The sequence below is a fragment of the Schizosaccharomyces pombe genome (assembly GCF_000002945.2).
Source record: "Schizosaccharomyces pombe strain 972h- genome assembly, chromosome: I".
NCBI lineage: Eukaryota > Fungi > Ascomycota > Schizosaccharomycetes > Schizosaccharomycetales > Schizosaccharomycetaceae > Schizosaccharomyces > Schizosaccharomyces pombe.
In genome coordinates this window covers 3,169,615-3,188,105 of record NC_003424.3, presented here as the reverse complement: position 1 = coordinate 3,188,105, position 18,491 = coordinate 3,169,615, and the positions used below count along the sequence as shown (strand labels likewise).

General features: G+C 35.7%; 9 protein-coding genes and 15 long non-coding RNA genes across 24 annotated transcripts; 12 read left to right on the top strand and 12 right to left on the bottom strand.

Annotated features, from left to right (window-relative positions):
* The first annotated feature begins 18 nt into the window (after positions 1-18).
* Positions 19-1,784, top strand: dsc2 (Golgi Dsc E3 ligase complex transmembrane subunit, C-terminal UBA domain Dsc2). Its single transcript, NM_001019514.3, has 3 exons — positions 19-57; positions 165-295; positions 384-1,784. The coding sequence occupies exons 1-3, from the start codon at positions 39-41 to the stop codon at positions 1,350-1,352; spliced, it is 1,119 nt and encodes a 372-aa protein (NP_594090.1). The 5' UTR covers positions 19-38; the 3' UTR covers positions 1,353-1,784.
* On the bottom strand, positions 436-1,502 carry SPOM_SPNCRNA.3426. The gene has a single exon (NR_192791.1). It is a non-coding gene; the product is annotated as a non-coding RNA (long non-coding RNA).
* Positions 1,522-2,774, bottom strand: sod2 (manganese superoxide dismutase). Its single transcript, NM_001019513.3, has 2 exons — positions 2,529-2,774; positions 1,522-2,405 (listed from the first exon to the last, which is right to left on the bottom strand). Exons 1-2 carry the CDS (start codon positions 2,634-2,636, stop codon positions 1,857-1,859), a joined length of 657 nt encoding a protein of 218 aa, NP_594089.1. The 5' UTR covers positions 2,637-2,774; the 3' UTR covers positions 1,522-1,856.
* On the top strand, positions 1,791-1,999 carry SPOM_SPNCRNA.3425. The gene has a single exon (NR_192790.1). It is a non-coding gene; the product is annotated as a non-coding RNA (long non-coding RNA).
* SPOM_SPNCRNA.3424 lies at positions 2,134-3,488 on the top strand. The gene has a single exon (NR_192789.1). It is a non-coding gene; the product is annotated as a non-coding RNA (long non-coding RNA).
* SPOM_SPNCRNA.3423 lies at positions 3,167-3,569 on the bottom strand. Its single transcript, NR_192788.1, has one exon. It is a non-coding gene; the product is annotated as a non-coding RNA (long non-coding RNA).
* A 180-nt stretch (positions 3,570-3,749) lies between these two features.
* On the bottom strand, positions 3,750-4,056 carry SPOM_SPNCRNA.3422. The gene has a single exon (NR_192787.1). It is a non-coding gene; the product is annotated as a non-coding RNA (long non-coding RNA).
* On the top strand, positions 3,930-4,142 carry SPOM_SPNCRNA.3421. The gene has a single exon (NR_192786.1). It is a non-coding gene; the product is annotated as a non-coding RNA (long non-coding RNA).
* Positions 4,143-4,308: 166 nt separating this feature from the next.
* SPOM_SPNCRNA.3420 lies at positions 4,309-4,568 on the top strand. Its single transcript, NR_192785.1, has one exon. It is a non-coding gene; the product is annotated as a non-coding RNA (long non-coding RNA).
* Positions 4,569-4,778: 210 nt separating this feature from the next.
* nsk1 (Clp1-interacting, microtubule plus-end binding Nsk1) lies at positions 4,779-6,676 on the top strand. Its single transcript, NM_001019512.3, has one exon. The coding sequence runs from the start codon at positions 5,079-5,081 to the stop codon at positions 6,465-6,467; it is 1,389 nt and encodes a 462-aa protein (NP_001018258.1). The 5' UTR covers positions 4,779-5,078; the 3' UTR covers positions 6,468-6,676.
* Positions 4,953-5,529, bottom strand: SPOM_SPNCRNA.3419. The gene has a single exon (NR_192784.1). It is a non-coding gene; the product is annotated as a non-coding RNA (long non-coding RNA).
* Positions 5,654-6,526, bottom strand: SPOM_SPNCRNA.3418. The gene has a single exon (NR_192783.1). It is a non-coding gene; the product is annotated as a non-coding RNA (long non-coding RNA).
* A 160-nt stretch (positions 6,677-6,836) lies between the features above and the next one.
* SPOM_SPNCRNA.3417 lies at positions 6,837-7,694 on the bottom strand. The gene has a single exon (NR_192782.1). It is a non-coding gene; the product is annotated as a non-coding RNA (long non-coding RNA).
* On the top strand, positions 6,949-7,680 carry oar2 (3-oxoacyl-[acyl-carrier-protein] reductase Oar2; the record flags this gene model as incomplete). The annotated part of the gene is made up of 1 exon (NM_001019511.3): positions 6,949-7,680. The coding sequence occupies exon 1, from the start codon at positions 6,970-6,972 to the stop codon at positions 7,678-7,680; it is 711 nt and encodes a 236-aa protein (NP_594074.1). The 5' UTR covers positions 6,949-6,969.
* A 408-nt stretch (positions 7,695-8,102) lies between the features above and the next one.
* rpl2301 (60S ribosomal protein L23) lies at positions 8,103-8,763 on the top strand. Its single transcript, NM_001019510.3, has 2 exons — positions 8,103-8,285; positions 8,397-8,763. The coding sequence occupies exons 1-2, from the start codon at positions 8,114-8,116 to the stop codon at positions 8,642-8,644; spliced, it is 420 nt and encodes a 139-aa protein (NP_594075.1). The 5' UTR covers positions 8,103-8,113; the 3' UTR covers positions 8,645-8,763.
* A 120-nt stretch (positions 8,764-8,883) lies between these two features.
* On the bottom strand, positions 8,884-9,299 carry SPOM_SPNCRNA.219. Its single transcript, NR_150638.1, has one exon. It is a non-coding gene; the product is annotated as a non-coding RNA (long non-coding RNA).
* Positions 9,300-9,796: 497 nt separating this feature from the next.
* Positions 9,797-10,175, bottom strand: SPOM_SPNCRNA.87. Its single transcript, NR_151279.2, has one exon. It is a non-coding gene; the product is annotated as a non-coding RNA (long non-coding RNA).
* A 199-nt stretch (positions 10,176-10,374) lies between these two features.
* SPOM_SPNCRNA.3416 lies at positions 10,375-10,672 on the bottom strand. The gene has a single exon (NR_192781.1). It is a non-coding gene; the product is annotated as a non-coding RNA (long non-coding RNA).
* A 103-nt stretch (positions 10,673-10,775) lies between these two features.
* Positions 10,776-16,550, bottom strand: SPOM_SPNCRNA.3415. The gene has a single exon (NR_192780.1). It is a non-coding gene; the product is annotated as a non-coding RNA (long non-coding RNA).
* Positions 10,845-11,679, top strand: ssu72 (RNA polymerase II CTD phosphatase Ssu72). Its single transcript, NM_001019509.3, has 2 exons — positions 10,845-11,058; positions 11,108-11,679. The coding sequence occupies exons 1-2, from the start codon at positions 10,976-10,978 to the stop codon at positions 11,616-11,618; spliced, it is 594 nt and encodes a 197-aa protein (NP_594076.1). The 5' UTR covers positions 10,845-10,975; the 3' UTR covers positions 11,619-11,679.
* Positions 11,765-14,483, top strand: spa2 (GTPase-activating protein). The gene is made up of 3 exons (NM_001019508.3): positions 11,765-12,113; positions 12,200-12,328; positions 12,377-14,483. The coding sequence occupies exons 1-3, from the start codon at positions 12,047-12,049 to the stop codon at positions 14,158-14,160; spliced, it is 1,980 nt and encodes a 659-aa protein (NP_594077.1). The 5' UTR covers positions 11,765-12,046; the 3' UTR covers positions 14,161-14,483.
* Positions 14,736-16,562, top strand: frs2 (phenylalanine--tRNA (Phe) ligase alpha subunit Frs2). The gene is made up of 3 exons (NM_001019507.3): positions 14,736-15,054; positions 15,249-15,338; positions 15,407-16,562. Exons 1-3 carry the CDS (start codon positions 14,761-14,763, stop codon positions 16,520-16,522), a joined length of 1,500 nt encoding a protein of 499 aa, NP_594078.1. The 5' UTR covers positions 14,736-14,760; the 3' UTR covers positions 16,523-16,562.
* A 31-nt stretch (positions 16,563-16,593) lies between these two features.
* Positions 16,594-18,435, bottom strand: hos2 (class 1 histone deacetylase Hos2). The gene has a single exon (NM_001019506.3). The coding sequence runs from the start codon at positions 17,994-17,996 to the stop codon at positions 16,692-16,694; it is 1,305 nt and encodes a 434-aa protein (NP_594079.1). The 5' UTR covers positions 17,997-18,435; the 3' UTR covers positions 16,594-16,691.
* On the top strand, positions 16,636-18,064 carry SPOM_SPNCRNA.3414. The gene has a single exon (NR_192779.1). It is a non-coding gene; the product is annotated as a non-coding RNA (long non-coding RNA).
* Positions 18,436-18,491: the final 56 nt, after the last annotated feature.

Here is an 18,491-nt window from a genome sequence, read left to right as displayed (position 1 = left end):
GATTGACATACTAGGGATATGCGTTTTCCATAGCAATCATGTCTAGCGCCAATATTGGTATGTTAATGACTAGTTAAACGATATTTTTTATTCTTTTTGTTTTTCTTTTAGAGCTTCATTTGATAATGGCTTGTAATGAGACTTCTAACTTACAAAACGTATAGTACCGTCAAACATGGGAATTACTAAATTCCTTCTTTTGACAATTTCTACATCATCTGTAGTTGCTGGAGTGTTTGCTTTAAAACCTTTTTTTCACATCAACTTTGGACTTCATTTGTTGTCACATTACCAAGTAAGTAATATCTGTACTAAACAAACCTTCGGTTTTCCAAGAGTTTGATATAATTGTTTTATTAGAATGCATTTGCTAACCCAAAAAGTATTGGCGAATTCTTTTATGGCAATTTATTTATTGGAATTCAACGGAGGTATTTCAAGCTTTGTTTATAATTTATCAAGCTCGTGATGTCGAACGACTATTAGGAAGTCATAGATTTGCTTCATTTTGTGTATATATGTTTATATTAGGCATGTTTGTGACTCCAATATTCTCTTTTCTCTATTCTTTGCTTTTCAAAAACTTGGACTACATACAACCTGGTCCTACTTTCCTCATTTTTGCAATTTTATATCAGTATTACTATATTGTTCCTTCTACCGTTTTTGTTAGGTTATTCAATATCAAATTTACCGATAAATTTCAAATGGTAATTCCCATGATTGGTTTAGCCTTTTCACACTTCCCAAGTACTTTCATCAACGCTTTCCTGGGCTGGACTATGGGTATGTTTTATCACTTATCCTTACTTCCAGGAACCTCTTGGCGTTTACCAATTCGTTTTGTTAAGCCTGCGTTGAGTCCAACTCATGTTTTCATTCGTCCTCCCTATTCTGACATGCAGAATGCGAGCACATTTAATCCCGAAACTCTATTTGCACTGCCGACAGGTTTGGATGCTGAGCGTACTGAAAATGAGAATCAAGTAGAAAATCCTGTTTCGAACGCGGATGCTAATGATTCTCCGACTCGACAGAACGCTCGAGCAACAGCTATCGCTTCTTCATCCAATACTGCAGCATCGTTCCGTAATCGTCAGCAAATATCACATCCTCCCCTTGGTCGAACCTCGTCATCTTCTGTTCTCCCAACAGGACCGGCTTCTCAGTTGTACGATATGTTAAGCGGCCGATCAGAACGTCCTGAATTAGGAAATATTAGAGAAGAGGATATAAACACTGTCCAAACGATTATGCAAACTTCTAGAGCTCAAGCTATCCAGGCCTTATCTCAAACTAACGATGTGCAGAGAGCTGTAGAATTGTTATTGGAGCAAACAGCCGACTATTAAACTGTTCTTTAATCAAGCGATCACAAAACAACACATTTCTTATCTTCGTTCTTTCCTGTTTAAAATTTTGCTAATTTTGAACATCATTTCTTACCATGAATTATTTACATTTCCTACATAGCAATTGTTTTGTCCCATTTATCATAAGCTAATTGTTTACTGTCAATGATTGCGCAAACCTGTGAGTGGTGAAGGTTTCTAGTCTTTTATTTTTTACTTTATTCGTAAATATGGATCTGTAGTAATCGTTAACGAAAAAATTTGGTATTGTCTAATAGCTTTATTTCAGGAAATTTCAATGTAAAATTTAGTTCATTCATTGATCAAAGGTAGTAGACTAGAAACTTATCAAATCTATGAATTTGAAAATTCAAAGCTACTGCCAAAAAGAAACACAAAAATAAAATAACAAAACATCACACTTTCCTGGTAATTGATACTTTGTTAGCTGGATAGATAGATGAGCAGGGTGTTTTCGTAATCGAGCATAACATGTTTAAGGACTTAACGGTTGGAATAACGAGACTCGGCCTCTTTCCAATTAATCACATTCCAAATAGCTTTAAAGTATTCGGCCTTACGATTCTCGTATTGAGGATAGTAGGCATGTTCCCAAGCATCAATTCCAATAATGGGCTTGGACTTGACAATCGTGTCTTGGTTAGCAGTAGTAGTAATACGGAGACTACCGTCTTTATCCACGATTAGCCATGCCCAACCACTACCTTGGATGCTAGCTAAGGCGGCATTCATTTCCTTCTGGAAATCCTCCAAAGAACCCCATTTAGAGGTTATAGCCTTATGTAAAGATCCAGAGGTGACGGGTTTGCCACCACCTTCCTTTTGAGGTGCTAAAATCTTCCAAAAGAGAGAATGATTGATGTGACCACCGCCATTGAATTTAATAGCAGCTTGAAGGGCAACCTCTCCCTCCAAATCGAGGTTGGGATCGGCCAGCTTCTCCTGAGCGGCATTCAAGTTGTTAACATATGTTTGGTGATGCTTGTCATGATGTAACTTCATAATCGTTTCCGACAAAGCAGGTTCAAGTGCCTAAAGCTATAGTTAGTAATCATCATTAACAAATTAACTAGACAGTGGGAAACATCCAAAACTTATGATTGCTTCAGAACCCATCAACATGAGCAATTGCTTTTACAACTATTTATTGCATACATTGTAAGCATAAGGTAAAGGGGGAAGAGTAGCCTTAGTATGAACTCCCCTGGCAATTGAGACGTTCCTAATAGCGGCTACAGAGTTCTTAGACAAAAAGCGAAGCATCGTTAAAATGAGATCAAAAGTAAAAAAGTAATAGCAACCAAAGTGACCAACGAACAAAGTAAACCGAAATGTTTTCTTTGTTAAATACCTTAACTTATAACTAAATTGTACGGTTTGATTGAACAAATCGTATATGGTAGAGGGAAAGTATGGAGTAGGGTGAAAGGAGCCTATATAAATTCTCGAAATTACGTCTGGCCTATGAAATGTCTGGAGAAAGTCATTTCCGAAATATTACACCAAAAATGTGGTAAACAACAAATTGTGCAACTTGTTAATGAACCATTAAGAACTAGTTTTATAGAGTAGAATGTGAAGTTCAACGTATCTTCATTTCACCAACTTCTCAAAATTCTCTGCATTCATTTAGCAATCTTCATTACTCTAGGTTACTAGATTATAGCAATGTAATAATATTTACTACGACATTATTATCAAGCAAAAAATTTTGGAAGGTTTTGTTAAGTGCAAGCAATTAATGGTACTTGAACTTATAGAAATGACAACTCAACAAATGTTACTGAAGTTTAAAAGGGCAACTTCTTTACATTGAATTGTTAGAAATGATTTTACAATACCGAATCAAGAATTCGGCGAGTGCAACTAGTAGTGTGATTAGTACATTGTAAATATTTTATTTTTTCAAATTGACTTCTGATGCGATTGAGTATTGATGCAATTGAAAAATCCGTCCTGCAACAAATTACCCTTATAAGCACACAATGAAAAAAGAAACAGCGGCTCTACTAGTTAAAGGGTATCGAAATCAGAGTTGAAGGAATTGCCTTTGCAAAATAGATAAGTAGTGCAGCGAAGCGGTAATAACGAGGAAGTAACTCGGCAAATATTTGTACAGTTAATAAAACTGTACTTGAAGTTTAATATTTTCAACTTTCTATACAAAAATTGATTGATATTCATGAGTTACGCAATTCGCTTTTTGAACCAGAAATAAGCATCGGCTAATTTTAGTAGTTAATTATACATATATTTTTTTCATGTATTTTATATTGTGTTTTTTTATTTTTTAGGTTAATTGCTTGTATAAATTTTTTGTGTAATTTTTATCGTGTTTTTTTTTATTAATGGTGCATGAAACTTCTTTTTCTTTTTCTTTATTTTGGGTGAGACAAAGTGTAACTCAAAGTATAATTCGCGTTCTAGCAAGTATAGCTACAATGTGTATTTCCCAATTTTTTTTTTTTTTTTTTTTTAAGGAATAAAGATCATGATTGCATAAAATAATTTGTTCTTTCCTAATCAATTGGCAAATATCAATGATTATTGATTAACGATATTGATGCATTAAACAATGTAATCGTTAGGAAGTTCAAATGCTGTCATTGAAATTATTCATTTTTAAAGAGCTATTCAATTACAATGGAGTATGTAGGTTAGTAGGTGCGATGATGGGTATTTATTTACCTTTTCATCAAAAACAAAAAAATTTACTAAGTTACCATATGACAAAACAGTTGCAAACCGCAATTAATGTAGTCCTTTTCTTCTTACTAAAAATTTTTGAATCTCAGCATTTTCTTATAATAAATAAGCAAGTGTTTTGAAACCCCAAACATTGTTTTTAGATTTACATACCGTCCTTTGGTTAAGTAATTAATTAATTCATACATCTTTAATTATTTCAACAGTAATTTCCACAAACTCGATAAAACTATATCGTCATAATCATTCTGAAAAGATATACTGTCTTTTTCAAACTGTAGACCCGAATCAGATTCTTAATCAACTTATTTTAAGCATGAAATATTACTCGCTAACAAATCTACAAACTAGGAAAACAGGGAAATTAAAAAATTATGGATAGTATTAATAACTGTTCTCTGTCCAAGCTTCGTATTCTATTATTCAGTATAATGCTCTTTGTTTACCTACTACAAATTAGTATTTCTCGGATCATAATACTTTTGTTTTGTACAGAAACATAATGAAATAATATAAAAGTACTTTCCTGATTTTTTAGAGCCTTTGCTAAAAAGGTAATTGTAAAAACACGTTGTGACAATAAATTATAAAGCTTCGCAGATTTACTATTAAATTTTTTTTTAATTTCTATGTGTCAAAATATAATTTATTGTTTCCACTTAGAGTATAAAATATTTCTTCCGTACAACAACCTCATTTACTATTTAGCCATACGTTAATCTGTGTACATGTACTATAATTCCCATACGTAAACGCTTCCTTGAGAGTACAGGTATCAGTATTGAGCCTAATATCTCAAGAATTTAAAAACCTATGTTATACTAATACTTTTGCTCGTATTGCTTTTGAGCTGCATTGTTTTCAATCAGTGAAGTTCAAATTCCATGCGCGGTACTCTAACCTTCGTTTTATTAAAGGCCTAACTGTTTCTTTTTTTTTATTTCATATTTCTTGGATTTTGTACATTTCATACTTGATATACATTTAACACTGCTGATAATGGCTTACAAACTTTCTCTTTCAGCTGTTGAACCTCTTTTAATTTTCCCTGCTGCTCCTTTTTCGACAAAGAAAGAAAAATCAACATTTCAAAATAATCTTATATCCAGTGATGTCTTTTCTTCAGCATTGAAACCTCTGTCGCCCTTAAAATCGCTAGTAGCTGACTTTTCTACTCACTCAAACCCTTCAAAGGATAATCAGCTTATTTCACCTCCAAAAATTAACCACAGGGAATTTTTAAATGAAGAAAAAGAAAGCGATACCCAAACTCGTTACTTGAAACAACTTATCAACATCTGTAACAGTCCCTCAAAGAACCACGAAACGTCCTTGTCTCCCAGCAAGAGTACTATCGATAATAATGAAAGAAAGCTCGATAATGAAATAGATAATTACAAGCACGATGTCAAATATTCACCATATAAAGGCCAAGGAAAAACCTCAAATCCTTCGCAAGGCACTACAAAATGCCCAGGTATATTTGAAGAGGACAACTTTTTCAGTGTCTCACCTAAACGAAGAAAAAATTTGTTTGAAAAATATGGAAAAACAGATCTTGGAAAACCGGCCCGTGTGCCGAGTCCTAAGAAATCGTTGTCATCAACTATAAAGTCTCCACCTTCCCGTGTTAAATTACCCACCTCCATCTTAAGTAAGTCTCCTCCTCTCAAAGTTCCTAATAAAAACCGATCATCGACATTTTCTCCATTAAGAACCCCTACATCAAGTTCGAAGACATTCGTAATTGTCGACCACTCAACTCCATCTCCACCTTCCATTAGGACCAAGTTAGAAGCTTTTGCACCAAATTCTACATTTGCAACTCAAAAGAGACTACGAAGATTAGCTACACTTGAATCAAGCCCAGCTCTCCGGTCCACTTTGAAATCTCTGCAGAGTAAATCAAGTCCTGTCAAATTACTAAAACTGAAAGAAGAGAAGGCAAAAATCAAAAATCAACTCTTCAAATCTGAAGAAGAAAAAGACCCTGTAGGTAAACAAAAGTTACCTTTAGAATCTTCATTAAGTCCGTTAGACCACTCTTCTGCTGAAAAGGAAATGCAAAAAGCCCCTGCGAAAAATAAAAGGAGAAGGACTGGCTCTTTAGAAACCGGCCTCTATCCAAAGGAATCACCTACACCGTCTAAGAAAAGATCTAAGCGTGTCCTATGGTCCTTGAAACACATCGTGAGCCCTGGTAATAGAGAGAAGCATTCGTTAAACAGTACTCCGGAATCAATTATGAAAAAGGATACCAAATGGCCACAAAACCTTGCAAAGAATAACATTAATTCAGAGCCGAATACCCCAACTAAGTCGAATATTGATACTGGGAAAGCTCACAGTGCACGAGCTCATAAAACTCGAAAAAACATTCAAAGTTAAGCATCAAATTGGTGATGAAAGAAGAGTTAAATTCCGAAATATTTTTTGTCTTCTTCCTATAATTCAACGTTTATATATACCATTCGCATATTATTAAATCCTTAATTCAATGGCTCATTGATTTACAAACATAGTTACGGTTACAAATATTAATGTGATTTCTCTTACTACATTAAAGAATAATATTGATGAATTCCATTAAGGGTGACTTAACAATGTGCGCTTTGAAAACTAATACTAAAGCTTTCTTTAGCAAACTCGTATTATCTAAAAGAAACGAATTATAATGAAGTATACTGTAGAGATTACTTTTGCTTATATATACCTAGTACCAACTTCGAATATTAAAACGAAATTAATTAATAAATACCACTTCCTTTTCTGTTTGGAAATAAACTAGTAAATCCTTTTTTGATATTGAATAGCCGTAGATAGATGTATCTGTTTGCTGTCAAAGGCGTTGAAGGGAGCATTCATCAGCAACGCCCAACTCCTTCATTCAATGCGAAAAGTTCTAATAACTGGAGGTAGCAGTGGATTAGGTAAGAGAATCGCACAAATTTGGAGCCAAAAAGGTCATCAATGTCATATAGTGGGGAGAAATGAATTTCATTTAAAGGAAACTTTACAGTCGCTATCAGTAGCTAAAGGACAGCAACATACATTGACGATTGCAGATGTCCAAAGTGATATGAAAAATTTAAAGAGTATATTTGAAAGTGTTGAGATTGACACTGTGGTTCACGCGGCCGGCGTTCTTCAATCAAGCCTGTGTGTTCGCACCAGCGAAAAAGAAATTGATAGCATCATATGTACAAATTTAGTGTCTGCAATCAAGCTTTCAAAAATGGCCATTTTAGAATGGTTTCGAAACAAAAATAGCGAACGAGATCGACTAATTCTAAATATATCATCTAGGCTTAGCACTTATGCATTACCCGGAACAAGTGTTTACGCGGCCTCTAAGGCAGGTTTAGAATCCTTTACTAAAGTGTTGGCAGCAGAAGTTGCTTCTAAGGGAATTCGTGTAAATGCAATTTCACCAGGTTATGTGGACACACCGATGCTATCTAGCCAAATTCGAGCTATAGCAGAAAAAAAAGTACCGATAGGTAGATTAGCATCAACAGATGAAATAGTAGATGCATGTACGTTTCTATTAGACAATCGATATACCACGGGAACAATTTTACCTATTACTGGTGGACTTTAGTAACGCTATGCAAGAAATTATGTTATAATCAATAATTACAAATAAACGATGCGTTTATTCTTTAACTGGAAGCATATGAAATTGGTCTATACCATATATGAATCAGTTGATTTATTTGCTTGACAAAGATCATATACAACAGACACTAATACTAAAATGTTCAAGATATGTTTTTTTTGGAAATTGATAAGAAAATTTAATTAAAAAAATGAAGCCAAAAAGCTAAAATTACTACTAATAACTTGGTGGCTTTGTTTTCTTACTAATTTTGATTTTAAGAAATTAAGGAAAAAATAAGCATAACGTTGCGAAGCGCAGTACGTAAAAGTTTACGCAAAAGAGTTAGCTAAACGAATGTTCATATATTCAGTGAAAGACAGTCACATCCGCCACAAAACAAGTTTGAGAGCTTTCACATCTACACAATATCACGATGTCTCGTGGACGCGGTGCAGCTTCCGGTACTAAGTACAGGATGACCTTGGGTCTTCCTGTTCAAGCCATCATGAATTGTGCTGACAACTCTGGTGCTAAGAACCTTTATATCGTGTCTGTCTTCGGCACTGGTGCACGTCTTAATCGTCTACCAGCTGCAAGCTGTGGTGGTATGTTAAAACAAAAACGGGGGTTTATGCAAGTTCCTTTATTTTTTAAGGATGCGTTTTCTTGCATGCTTTCTTCCCCTGATTGCTATCTTTGATTTACTGACCTTGTAGATATGGTCCTTGCTACTGTGAAGAAGGGTAAACCCGACTTGCGTAAGAAGATCATGCCTGCTATTGTTGTTCGCCAGCGTAAGGCTTGGCGCCGCAAGGATGGTGTCTATCTTTACTTTGAGGACAATGCCGGTGTTATTGTCAACCCTAAGGGTGAAATGAAGGGTTCTGCAATCACTGGTCCCGTTGCTAAGGAGTGTGCTGACCTTTGGCCTCGTATTGCCTCTAATGCCGGTACTGTAGTTTAAATTCATTTATTGAATAATATTTTGGGATTACGAGACAATGTCAACAAAATCTAAGGGTTAATTCTTGCTGTTAGAATCTTGAAAAGTAGTAATTGCAATCAGAATTATTTTGACTTATAGTTTATCATGGCGTAGCCGTAAACGTGTTTGGATAAGTAAAGATTTGAAATGTTTGACTGTCTAAATACTTTGACACGACTTTACAAATATAAGTGAGCAAGTACTAACTAACTGTATTTTAGCAAGTCTCTATTTCACTGCTATACATGCAAATTACTTCTGGTGCTTGTCCAGTGAATCTGTAACCAATATTAAGTTATGTGGTCAATTTTAGTTGGTGTTTACTCATCATAACTTTTTCCCTAAATGCAACATAAAATAGTGAAAGCGGAAAGTATTAGACCCCTTTTTCATTGAACTCTTACTGTTACTCGTTGGACATGAAGCGTATGTATTTACTACTTTGCACTTCAAGATGGTCTAATTTGGCGAATGGTGTAAATAATGAAAGCGCAGAATAAATAACTGCTAATGTACAAAATGTTTCCACAATGGTTTGTCATAATCGTTTGACACGAAAGCAAAGAAAATTGCGCTGTGATTAAGTCTACTCAGTTAGCTCAAGAGATCAAAAGAAATAACAGTTTTGTCAGTGTTAGTGGTTTTAATTATGATAACCGTAACAGCTTTGACATTCTTCATAGCAGACGAATAATTGAGACTATTTGATCACAATAACTAAATTAAAGCTCTATTTTGAAGCGAAAGAGAAAAAGAAATATAGACTGCTTACCGTTTATTAAGCCTGAATTGCGCGATCAGTTAACTGAAACATATGGTATATTAAAAAGGAGAAGTCTGTTTGGCGTAAAGTCCAGCGAACGAGAAAAGCTTTAGAAAAGGGGAACGAAATCACTAGATTAGGATTATACCGTGACGCTGCAAGATCATCGTCTACTTATGGGAAGAGCCGATTTGCCAGTTAGCACGTATGGTTTTTCTGACGGATTCTTTGTATATAAAACATGTGAATATGTTTCTTTTGATATAGAAATAGCATCTACGTCTTTTACTTATTGGATATGGTTTGCATGCATTATAGCAACGTAGTCCTTCTTTGCATAATATGATGTGCCTTTACATTTTCTTTTTTTTTTCTTATTTACTGACTATATTTAAGGCAAGTCACTAACTGTTTCGATTCGCAAAATTAATGAGTACTGTTGAATGTCATATTTCACTTTAAGAAGCTTACTGAGTGAACCTGATTTTTGTATTTTCTACTAACGAAAAACTGCATTAACCACACAGTAACTTTATAGCTTTTCAAGACAAAATTACATACACCGATTTTATTTAGGCTGGTCATATATTTTTCAGTATCCGCGATATCTTCAACTAAGCTAATCATTATTGTCGTAAACGTTTTACACACGATCAGACAAAATTAAAAGGTAGCTAGGGTTTTGTCTACAGTGGTACTAATTCAATAACTGAAGTTGTATCCTTTGGACAAATGCCTAAAGTCATCATTTCGCGTTGAATTAAAATTGGTTAAGTTATGCAAAATATATACTAAATCGAATTTATTGAAACAGTCACAAAGATTGAAGACCTACCCTATATAATACTCAAAACTTGGAAATCTTAAGCGATAAATGAAATGAAAGAGTATGGTATGTACGAAACTACTCTAAGTAGATCAGCTCAAAACTTAATGCTTCATACGCCAGTTTGTATGTTTGAACTTTATTCATTTTGAGATTAACAGCCAAGAATTGTTGATTGATCCAACCGCAAATTTTGTTTGACAATACAATGATTTCTCACTAATTTTATACGGCTTTTTAAAGTGCTGGCGATGAGTAGTTTTATTATTAATATTATAATAAGGAGTTTTTGAATTAGGCATAATTTTGTAAAGTTAACAATCATTAATGTAGTATGGGTAGTGGAGTATAGACGTATTTATTCAAACCCTATCTTTGAAAAATTGCTATCAGACGAATACAACGTGGAGAATTTTTATTTTTATAAAACATTTAAGATAATTAATTAAAGTAGAAATTATACTCTGCAAAGATGAGATTCATTTCAAGAGCCTCTGCTTTTGTGATGCAACATATCGATATATCGCATCGTAAAGCAGCGTGGTAATTTTGAAAGGCTGTTGCTTACAGCGTGTCATATTGTATACACTGCAAAGAACGAGTTTGGACCTTTGGCTGTATGTCTAATTTAGTAAGATAAAAATCTTGCAATAATAAAGAAAGGAAAGTAAAACCTTTTAAAGCCTTACCAACGTTAGTCAGTAAACAATAATACCAAATAATGGCTCCCAAAACCAACCTCCAGATCAGTGTAATTTGTGCTTCGAACCAAAATCGAAGTATGGAAGCTCACAACGTCTTAAAGTATGTCATTTTTGAATTTTATGAGGTAGTTTGCTAATCTCCATTGAAGGAATGCTGGATACCAAGTTGATTCGTTCGGAACAGGTTCAGCTGTACGGTTGCCGGGTCCCAGTATTGACAAACCTAACATTTATCAATTTGGGTATCCATATGATGAAATTTATAAAGAGCTCGAGGCCCAGGATTCCCGGCTATACACGGCCAATGGATTGCTTAAAATGCTTGACCGAAATCGCCGTATAAAGCGCGCTCCTTGTCGGTGGCAGGACCAAGATTCCATATACAACATTGTAATAACCTGCGAAGAAAGATGTTATGATGCCATTTGTGAGGATCTGTATCGTCGAGGTGAAACATTGAATCGACCTGTGTACTTAATAAACGTTGACATTAAAGATAACCATGAGGAGGCCAGCGTAGGTGGAAAGGCCATTCTCGATTTAGTCAACAAATTAACCGAGGCACAGGATAAATTGGAAGAGCTGTTCCCTTCTATAATGGCCGACTTTCAATCTAACCATCCTAAACTTCCTGTATTGTATACTATTCATTTTTTTTAATATCATTTATCGTTACACGTCGTTATCGAATTTAATAAAGCATGTCCTTTCTCCTAGTATATCTACAACGTTCTAAGTAATAAACACAGTAAATTGGCAAGGACGCAAAGCTGTCAGTAATATTTTTAGATAGAAGATTTCTCTTCGCACTCGTTTGCCTGTTAATGTGTTTGGCAGTACATTAGGCATTTTAAAGACTTTTTCTTTAAAAATTTAATTCACAGAAAAATTATATCAAATTAATTTAGGGTCCAGCACGTCCTTGCCCATTGTATTAGTACAACTGCCTTAAGTTAATTTACACAGTCTATCTTTTTCAAGTCAGCGTAAAAGAAAGGACATATCATTTAATTCCCTGAAAAAGATAGAAAGCTCATTTTTTCCAACTTCTTTCCTCAAATCCCTAGTCTTAAATTTGCTTTCAAACTATGCAAAGTATTATTATTCGTCAATATCGGTTTTTAGCTCGTTACTTAGAGCCTGAATTTGTTAAAGGTATGTTAAAAATTGGTTTAAAATTAAGCTGTACAATTGCTTTGACCCACGGAAACAATGTAATCACCTCTAACGCTATTTTATAGACCCAGCCCTAAGGAACGCCAATGCGAGGCCACGTGAAAAGCTTCAGCGTTTGTCTCATATTCAGTTCAGTGAACTTTTAACAGACGTTGCTGATGAACTACAGCGTAGGATCAACAATGATCCCAAAGGTATTTTGATTTACACTCTTATGAGTCTACAATTCTAACCCCTTATAGTCAGATTCTTACCTCCTGTTGATTCTTATCATCCCAAGCGGAATCATGCTCGACAAAAACTTTCTAGTCTTGCTCCTACAAGGCTTCGGGATCTTTGTATGGATGTGTTTTTTGAAGTTCAATCAAGATATAGTGGTGCTTTAAAAGAAGTTTCTTCAAATACACCACCAAACATGACTAGAGCTGCTTCTCAGCCTCCTCCTCAGGTGCAACGTTTACCTGCTTCCGCTCCCAAGCACGATCTGTATAGCAGTGCCAACGCCTCTTCCGCTTCCCTTCATCCAACTGAACAAAGAACCACAAGCTCTCCCACTATACCAAGTTATGCTAATAGAACGCATACTGATTCTCCTACTTCCTTGTCTCATCGTCTACCGAATGTTCCAGATACCAATGCTTTAAATACTGTTCAAGCAAATAATTCCTCTACCTCGTCATTGAGCCAGGGTGCTCAGACGGGAATTGATTCTTCGTCAAATTACTTGAGTAGAATTGAGATGTTGGAAAGTAGTTTGGCAAAATCGAACTCTTTGCTTGACAGCTCAAAATCTGAAATGGAGGCTTTAAAAGCCAAAAGCATTTCTGATGCTACGAAACATAAGAATGAAATCTTTCAATTGGAGGAAAAGCTTCATGAGGCATCCCATGAGGCTGAAATTTCAATAAAAAAGCTAAACGATGCTGAAAATCGAATAAAAGAGCTCGAAAACAACCCAACGCTTAGTTTTAATCCTGAGTTGGAAAAAAACCTAAAGCTAATGCAAGAATTGATTGTTGCCGAATCTTCAAAAACCCAGCACATTGTCGAATTGGAAAGCTGTATTGACTCCTTGAAGGCCGAAACGGAACGCTGGAAAAAGGTTGCTATCAACGCGAAGTCCGCAAAAATTGACGAAGATATAAGATTGTTTACCATGACTACTGTTCCAATGAAGTCTATTCGGGAACTGATTTCACCCAATGGATTTTTAGATGAACAGCTTTATATTCGTTATTTCGTTGAAATGAATGTCTTTGTGGCATCTTTAAGAAGGGATAGCCCTTCTCAGTGGATGTCTACTGCTAAGGATATTGCTTTGACTTTGGAAGCCATTGTTTCCAGTTTGCGGGAGAAGTCGCTTTTAGAAGAGCTTCCCGATTTAGGAAAAAAGGTTGATGATTTATGTTCGTTCACAAATAGTTTAATGGAGCAAGTAAGACTCGCTGTAATAAATGGTGCCTTACTTCCCATTTATCACGTCGATGCTTCTGCTTGCTCTATAAGTATCAGTCTTATGGACATTGCAAAAACCTATGGACTTACCAACACGGGAAAATCTTCTCTTTCGGTCGGAAGAAATTCACTTCATCCGGTTGACGATTTGAAGGCATTATCTGTTGCAAAAACCTTGCTTTCCGAAAAATCTAAACAATTTAGTGAGACCAATCAAAAGCTTTTGGATGCTATTAGCAGTGATAGTTCTTCGTCTACCATCCAGCAAAGAGTTCATGAAGACATCAACGTTATACGTGACACACTTTTTGATGTATCTTCACCGTTAGAACTTATGCGGGATCGTGCCGCGTACGCGGTAATTCATAACGCTCTTCAGGAAATGCGAAGATATTGCATGCAGTTAATTGAGCAAGAAGGACATGGTGAAAACTTTGGATTTACAGACAACAACTCCGTACCCCCTCTGACTGATCTCGCCTTTTCTGCGGCCAAATGCTTTAAAGATATTTTACGGGCTATCGAAGATGCGGAATTTAGCGTCCAGCGGACACAATTCTCCACCCGTTAAAGCAACAAATGTTGATATAACTAATTTGCGAAGCTACATTGGTTTTCTCCACCTTGTTTATATTCTATAATATTGTTGAATTCCGATATCAATGGTTGCTCCCACCAAACCTCTTTTTCAGCTGTATAAGCTAATCCCTCAATTTTATTTTGGCTTCAAATGATGAACTTTGTCGGGTAAATCAATGTTTACCACTAACTGGCTATACATGCCTATAATCACTCTTTGTTATTCATTTTTGTTAATTTTCTATTCTTTACCAAGTTTAATTATACTAAATCGATCAATTTTTTTAATTGACATTAAAAGAATTCTCATAAGTACGTTTTTTACTGTTTTCGTGATGTTGTTAGAGTATCGTAGCTATATCAGCGATTTCAAACAGAGATGGATAATCTGAATTAGGATGTCCCGAACATTTTCTATCTGACATAATTTGTATGCTCTTACCATATATAAATTTTAGTAGTACATAAAACATAAACTTGTCAACGACGGCTTAATGTGTAGTGCTTTGAATCCGATGCTCACCGTTTCACCGTAGCACTCGCGTATCGCCAGTTACTTTACCTACTGCCAACACACCAACAAAGCTGTAAGATGTCAAAGCTTGAAGCCCTTCAAGTTTTCCTGCTTGAAAAGCTAAACGAAAAAAATGAAATTCCAAACACCAGTCATTTGGAATTCGATGGGAAGAAGTTAGGTCCTCAAGAAGCTCAATCGGCGATTTTGTCATTAGCTGCTAAAAACATGATTGAATTTTCAAGACATGAAATTGAAATTTACAATTTGACTGCAGAGGGTGAAAACATTTGCGCAAATGGTTCTCATGAAGCCAAAGTTTATAATGAAATTTGCGCTTCTATGAGCGGTTTAAATATTGGGGAACTCAAGGTAAAGTCATTGGAATCGTAGTTGTGAACGACGAAGCATTTAAATATAATTAAGTCTAAACGCCCGGTAAATATTGTTAGTTTTTTTTTTCTAGCATTATGTTGCATTTTCGATTTTTCGCGTTTTGATGCAACACCTTTTCATATCGCTACGTCTGCCTTTTAGTTTTTTTGTACTTTTTCTAACTGATTTAGAAAAAATTGGGGAATTCGGCTGGTATTGGTCAAGGAAGAGCCTTTAAACTCGGTTGGATTAAGAAAGATGGAGACAAGCTTGTTAAAAATGTAAGGCAAAGTTATAGTAGTGCAAATTGATTTAACGTTATGCAATATTTTATTTACTAACTGACCAGACTGATTCCATTACAGATGAGACCCCTAAGGTCCTTAGTGAAATTAAGGAACATGGAACTATCTCTGACAGTAAGACGTTAACTGATTTGAAGAAGAGAAAGCTTGTTGAACGTAACAAAATTATGTACTTCTCTTTGAGGAAAGGTCCAAATTTCTCGCTTCAAATTGAAAAACTGAACACCGATTTAACTGCTGAGATGATCACCTCTCGATCATGGGAAAGTGCCAAGTTTAAATCTTACAACTTTGCAGCTGAAGGTATACCTCCAGCTGGTGGATGTCTTCATCCTTTGATGAAAGTACGTGAAGAATTCCGTAAATTTTTCTTCGAATTGGGTTTTGAAGAAATGCCAACCAACAATTTTGTTGAAAGTGGATTTTGGAACTTTGATGCTTTATTTGTCCCCCAACAACATTCAGCAAGGGATGCTCAAGATACTTTCTTTTTGAAAGTTCCTGCTTCTACTGATAAATTGCCAGATCCCGAATATGTTGCTCGAGTAAAGGCCACTCACGAAAACGGTGGTGAGACTAAGGGCATTGGATACCGTGCTCCCTTTTCCTTGGAGGAAACTCGTAAACTAGTTCTTCGTACTCATACTACTGCTGTCTCGGCGAATATGTTGTACAAACTTGCCCAAAATGGCTTTCACCCTGCTAAATACTTCTCAATTGATCGGGTCTTCCGCAATGAAACCGTTGACGCAACTCATCTTGCCGAATTTCATCAAGTCGAAGGCGTAATCTGCGATAGAAATATTACCCTCGGTGATTTGATCGGTTTCCTTGAGGTGTTCTTTGGAAAAATGAACGTTAAAAATTTGCGCTTCAAACCTGCTTATAATCCTTATACTGAACCTTCATTGGAAGTCTTTTCCTACCACGAAAAGCTTGGTAAGTGGGTTGAAGTCGGAAACAGCGGCATGTTCCGTCCGGAGATGTTAGAGCCTATGGGATTACCTAAAGATGTTCGTTGTTTAGGTTTTGGTCTTTCTTTAGAGCGCCCCACTATGATCAAATATGGTGTGGCCGACATTAGACAATTGATTGGTCCTAAGGTTAACTTGGACCTAATTGAGGCTAGCCCTGCAGTTCGTTTAGACAAAGAGGAATAAATTTAGTGTTTTTTTTTGCATAATCGTTTATAAAAATAATACATAATCACTATGGTAAACGTATTTTCGTATAGGGTCAATTATTAATATTTACAATGTCTATAAACATTAACTAAAATTATTTGATGTTTGTACGGATATCAAATAAAAAGTCGAAAATTCATTAATATCAGCCTCGAACGCGAACATCCACAGCTTTGTCTAAGTATTCATCATTCAACCGTTCGTCTTCTTCTTCCAAATGCCCAGTTAAGTCTGGTGGAATTTGCTGCATCTGAACGCTTGGCGCTCCTCCTAAGTAACGTAATTGCTCCAAGGCCCGTATTCGAAGATCTTCAAGAGCTTTCGGTGTATTTTTATTTTCTATCTTCGTGGTTAATCGCGGATGGAGGGTGTAATCTGGTGCGAAAAATTCGTAATACAAAGTTTCACGAGGTAATTCTGAAGGTATTTGTTCGTTTACACATATGGAAGTTTCATAACACCACGCTCTAGCAACATTTCTAAGAGTATAACCACCACCTCCAACTACAAGCATGGGTATATTGAATGAACGGGTAAATCTAACACATTCCCCATGTGCATGGATGCTCAGATTGAACACGCCGAGCCGATCATAACCAAGCGAATCAGCACCACACTGAAGGACAATTGCAGAAGGTTGAAAAGTATTGATAGTTGGTTCAATTATGGATTTGAAAAGACTAGTGTACTGTTCATCACCAATACCATCTTCCAAAGGAACGTTTAAAGCAAAATATTTCCCTCCTTTCACGCCATTTTCATCAAAATTACCAGTTGCAGGAAAAAAATCACCATTATACTTGTGAAAAGAAACCGTCAACACGCGGTCAGATTCATAGAATGCTTGCTGCACACCATCTCCATGATGAATATCGATATCGATATACAAAACGCGAGGAAAAAACCGTAGCATGTTCAAAATTGCTAGAACAATATCATTAACATAGCAGAATCCACTAGCCTCACCACGCTTTGCATGATGGAGACCACCGCTCCAATTGATAGCAATGTCTGTTTGACCTTGCACTAACTTCCGAGAAGCATCCAAACTAGCGCCTGCCGACCTTTGAGAAAATTCATAAGTGCCGTCAAAGACCGGACAGTCATCACCAATATTGAATTGTTGGAACTTATCAGCAAATTGTTCAGCATTATCAGGAGTAACGCGCTTAAGGAAATCCAAATAATCCTCCCTATGAAATTCTGACATTTCACCAAAAGTTGCCATCCGGGGGCTGAATACACTCATTTTGTTATGCAACCCATAACCCATCACTAAATGATTTGTAATGGTAATTCGATGGGGCTTCATTGGATGTTTGTCACCATAGTGGTAGTTTCCCACCTGTTCATCTAAGTGATATGTGACACGCTTTTTTTGAGGTCGAAAGCTAAAAAAAGACCCCTTTTCAACTTGTTCATAAGGTGTGGATGTCTCAGGAGTATCCATGATATACAGACTATTATACTAAAAAAAACCGCGAGACAAATTAAATGAAAATATCTTTTCTAAAGAAAGAACAAGAAAAGAATAAATAAAATTAAGAAACAAATTAATAACTGTTTCAGAAGAAACAAGAGAAATGAAAGTTATTGACCAATGCCAAATTAATATAAATCGAAAAACAACCCAGATTTTTTTATAGAAAAGAATTCAATCCAAATAATAAACAGCAACACGAACTGTAAATACTTTATTTTTACGTCGAGCGCAGAATACGTAGCAAAAGGTCGCTAAACCCGATACCTTATTAGATAAAATGTACAACTTCAACAAAGCGTTAATTCAAACTCTTTGAAGCCCATAAACACAAGAACAAATAGGATTTACAATTTTTTGAAGAATTGCTAGTGCTGGTTCATTCTTATAACTTAAAAATGTATATCTCAGTGAACACAGAAGGAAGCTACCAACTTAGGTGTAGTTTAGTATGTTATGCTTCCA

Coding starts and splice junctions, on each gene's coding strand:
- dsc2 (NM_001019514.3), top strand. Junction 296..383: donor ATTTGTTGTCACATTACCAA/GTAAGTAATATC, acceptor TAACCCAAAAAG/TATTGGCGAATTCTTTTATG.
- sod2 (NM_001019513.3), bottom strand. CDS start 2,636: ATGCTTCGCTTTTTGTCTAAGAACTCTGTAGCCGCTATTAGGAACGTC. Junction 2,406..2,528: donor CTTTACCTTATGCTTACAAT/GTATGCAATAAA, acceptor CTATAGCTTTAG/GCACTTGAACCTGCTTTGTC.
- nsk1 (NM_001019512.3), top strand. CDS start 5,079: ATGGCTTACAAACTTTCTCTTTCAGCTGTTGAACCTCTTTTAATTTTC.
- rpl2301 (NM_001019510.3), top strand. CDS start 8,114: ATGTCTCGTGGACGCGGTGCAGCTTCCGGTACTAAGTACAGGATGACC. Junction 8,286..8,396: donor ACCAGCTGCAAGCTGTGGTG/GTATGTTAAAAC, acceptor CTGACCTTGTAG/ATATGGTCCTTGCTACTGTG.
- ssu72 (NM_001019509.3), top strand. CDS start 10,976: ATGGCTCCCAAAACCAACCTCCAGATCAGTGTAATTTGTGCTTCGAAC. Junction 11,059..11,107: donor GAAGCTCACAACGTCTTAAA/GTATGTCATTTT, acceptor TCTCCATTGAAG/GAATGCTGGATACCAAGTTG.
- spa2 (NM_001019508.3), top strand. CDS start 12,047: ATGCAAAGTATTATTATTCGTCAATATCGGTTTTTAGCTCGTTACTTA. Junction 12,114..12,199: donor AGAGCCTGAATTTGTTAAAG/GTATGTTAAAAA, acceptor GCTATTTTATAG/ACCCAGCCCTAAGGAACGCC. Junction 12,329..12,376: donor GATCAACAATGATCCCAAAG/GTATTTTGATTT, acceptor AACCCCTTATAG/TCAGATTCTTACCTCCTGTT.
- frs2 (NM_001019507.3), top strand. CDS start 14,761: ATGTCAAAGCTTGAAGCCCTTCAAGTTTTCCTGCTTGAAAAGCTAAAC. Junction 15,055..15,248: donor TAAATATTGGGGAACTCAAG/GTAAAGTCATTG, acceptor TAACTGATTTAG/AAAAAATTGGGGAATTCGGC. Junction 15,339..15,406: donor GAGACAAGCTTGTTAAAAAT/GTAAGGCAAAGT, acceptor CTAACTGACCAG/ACTGATTCCATTACAGATGA.
- hos2 (NM_001019506.3), bottom strand. CDS start 17,996: ATGGATACTCCTGAGACATCCACACCTTATGAACAAGTTGAAAAGGGG.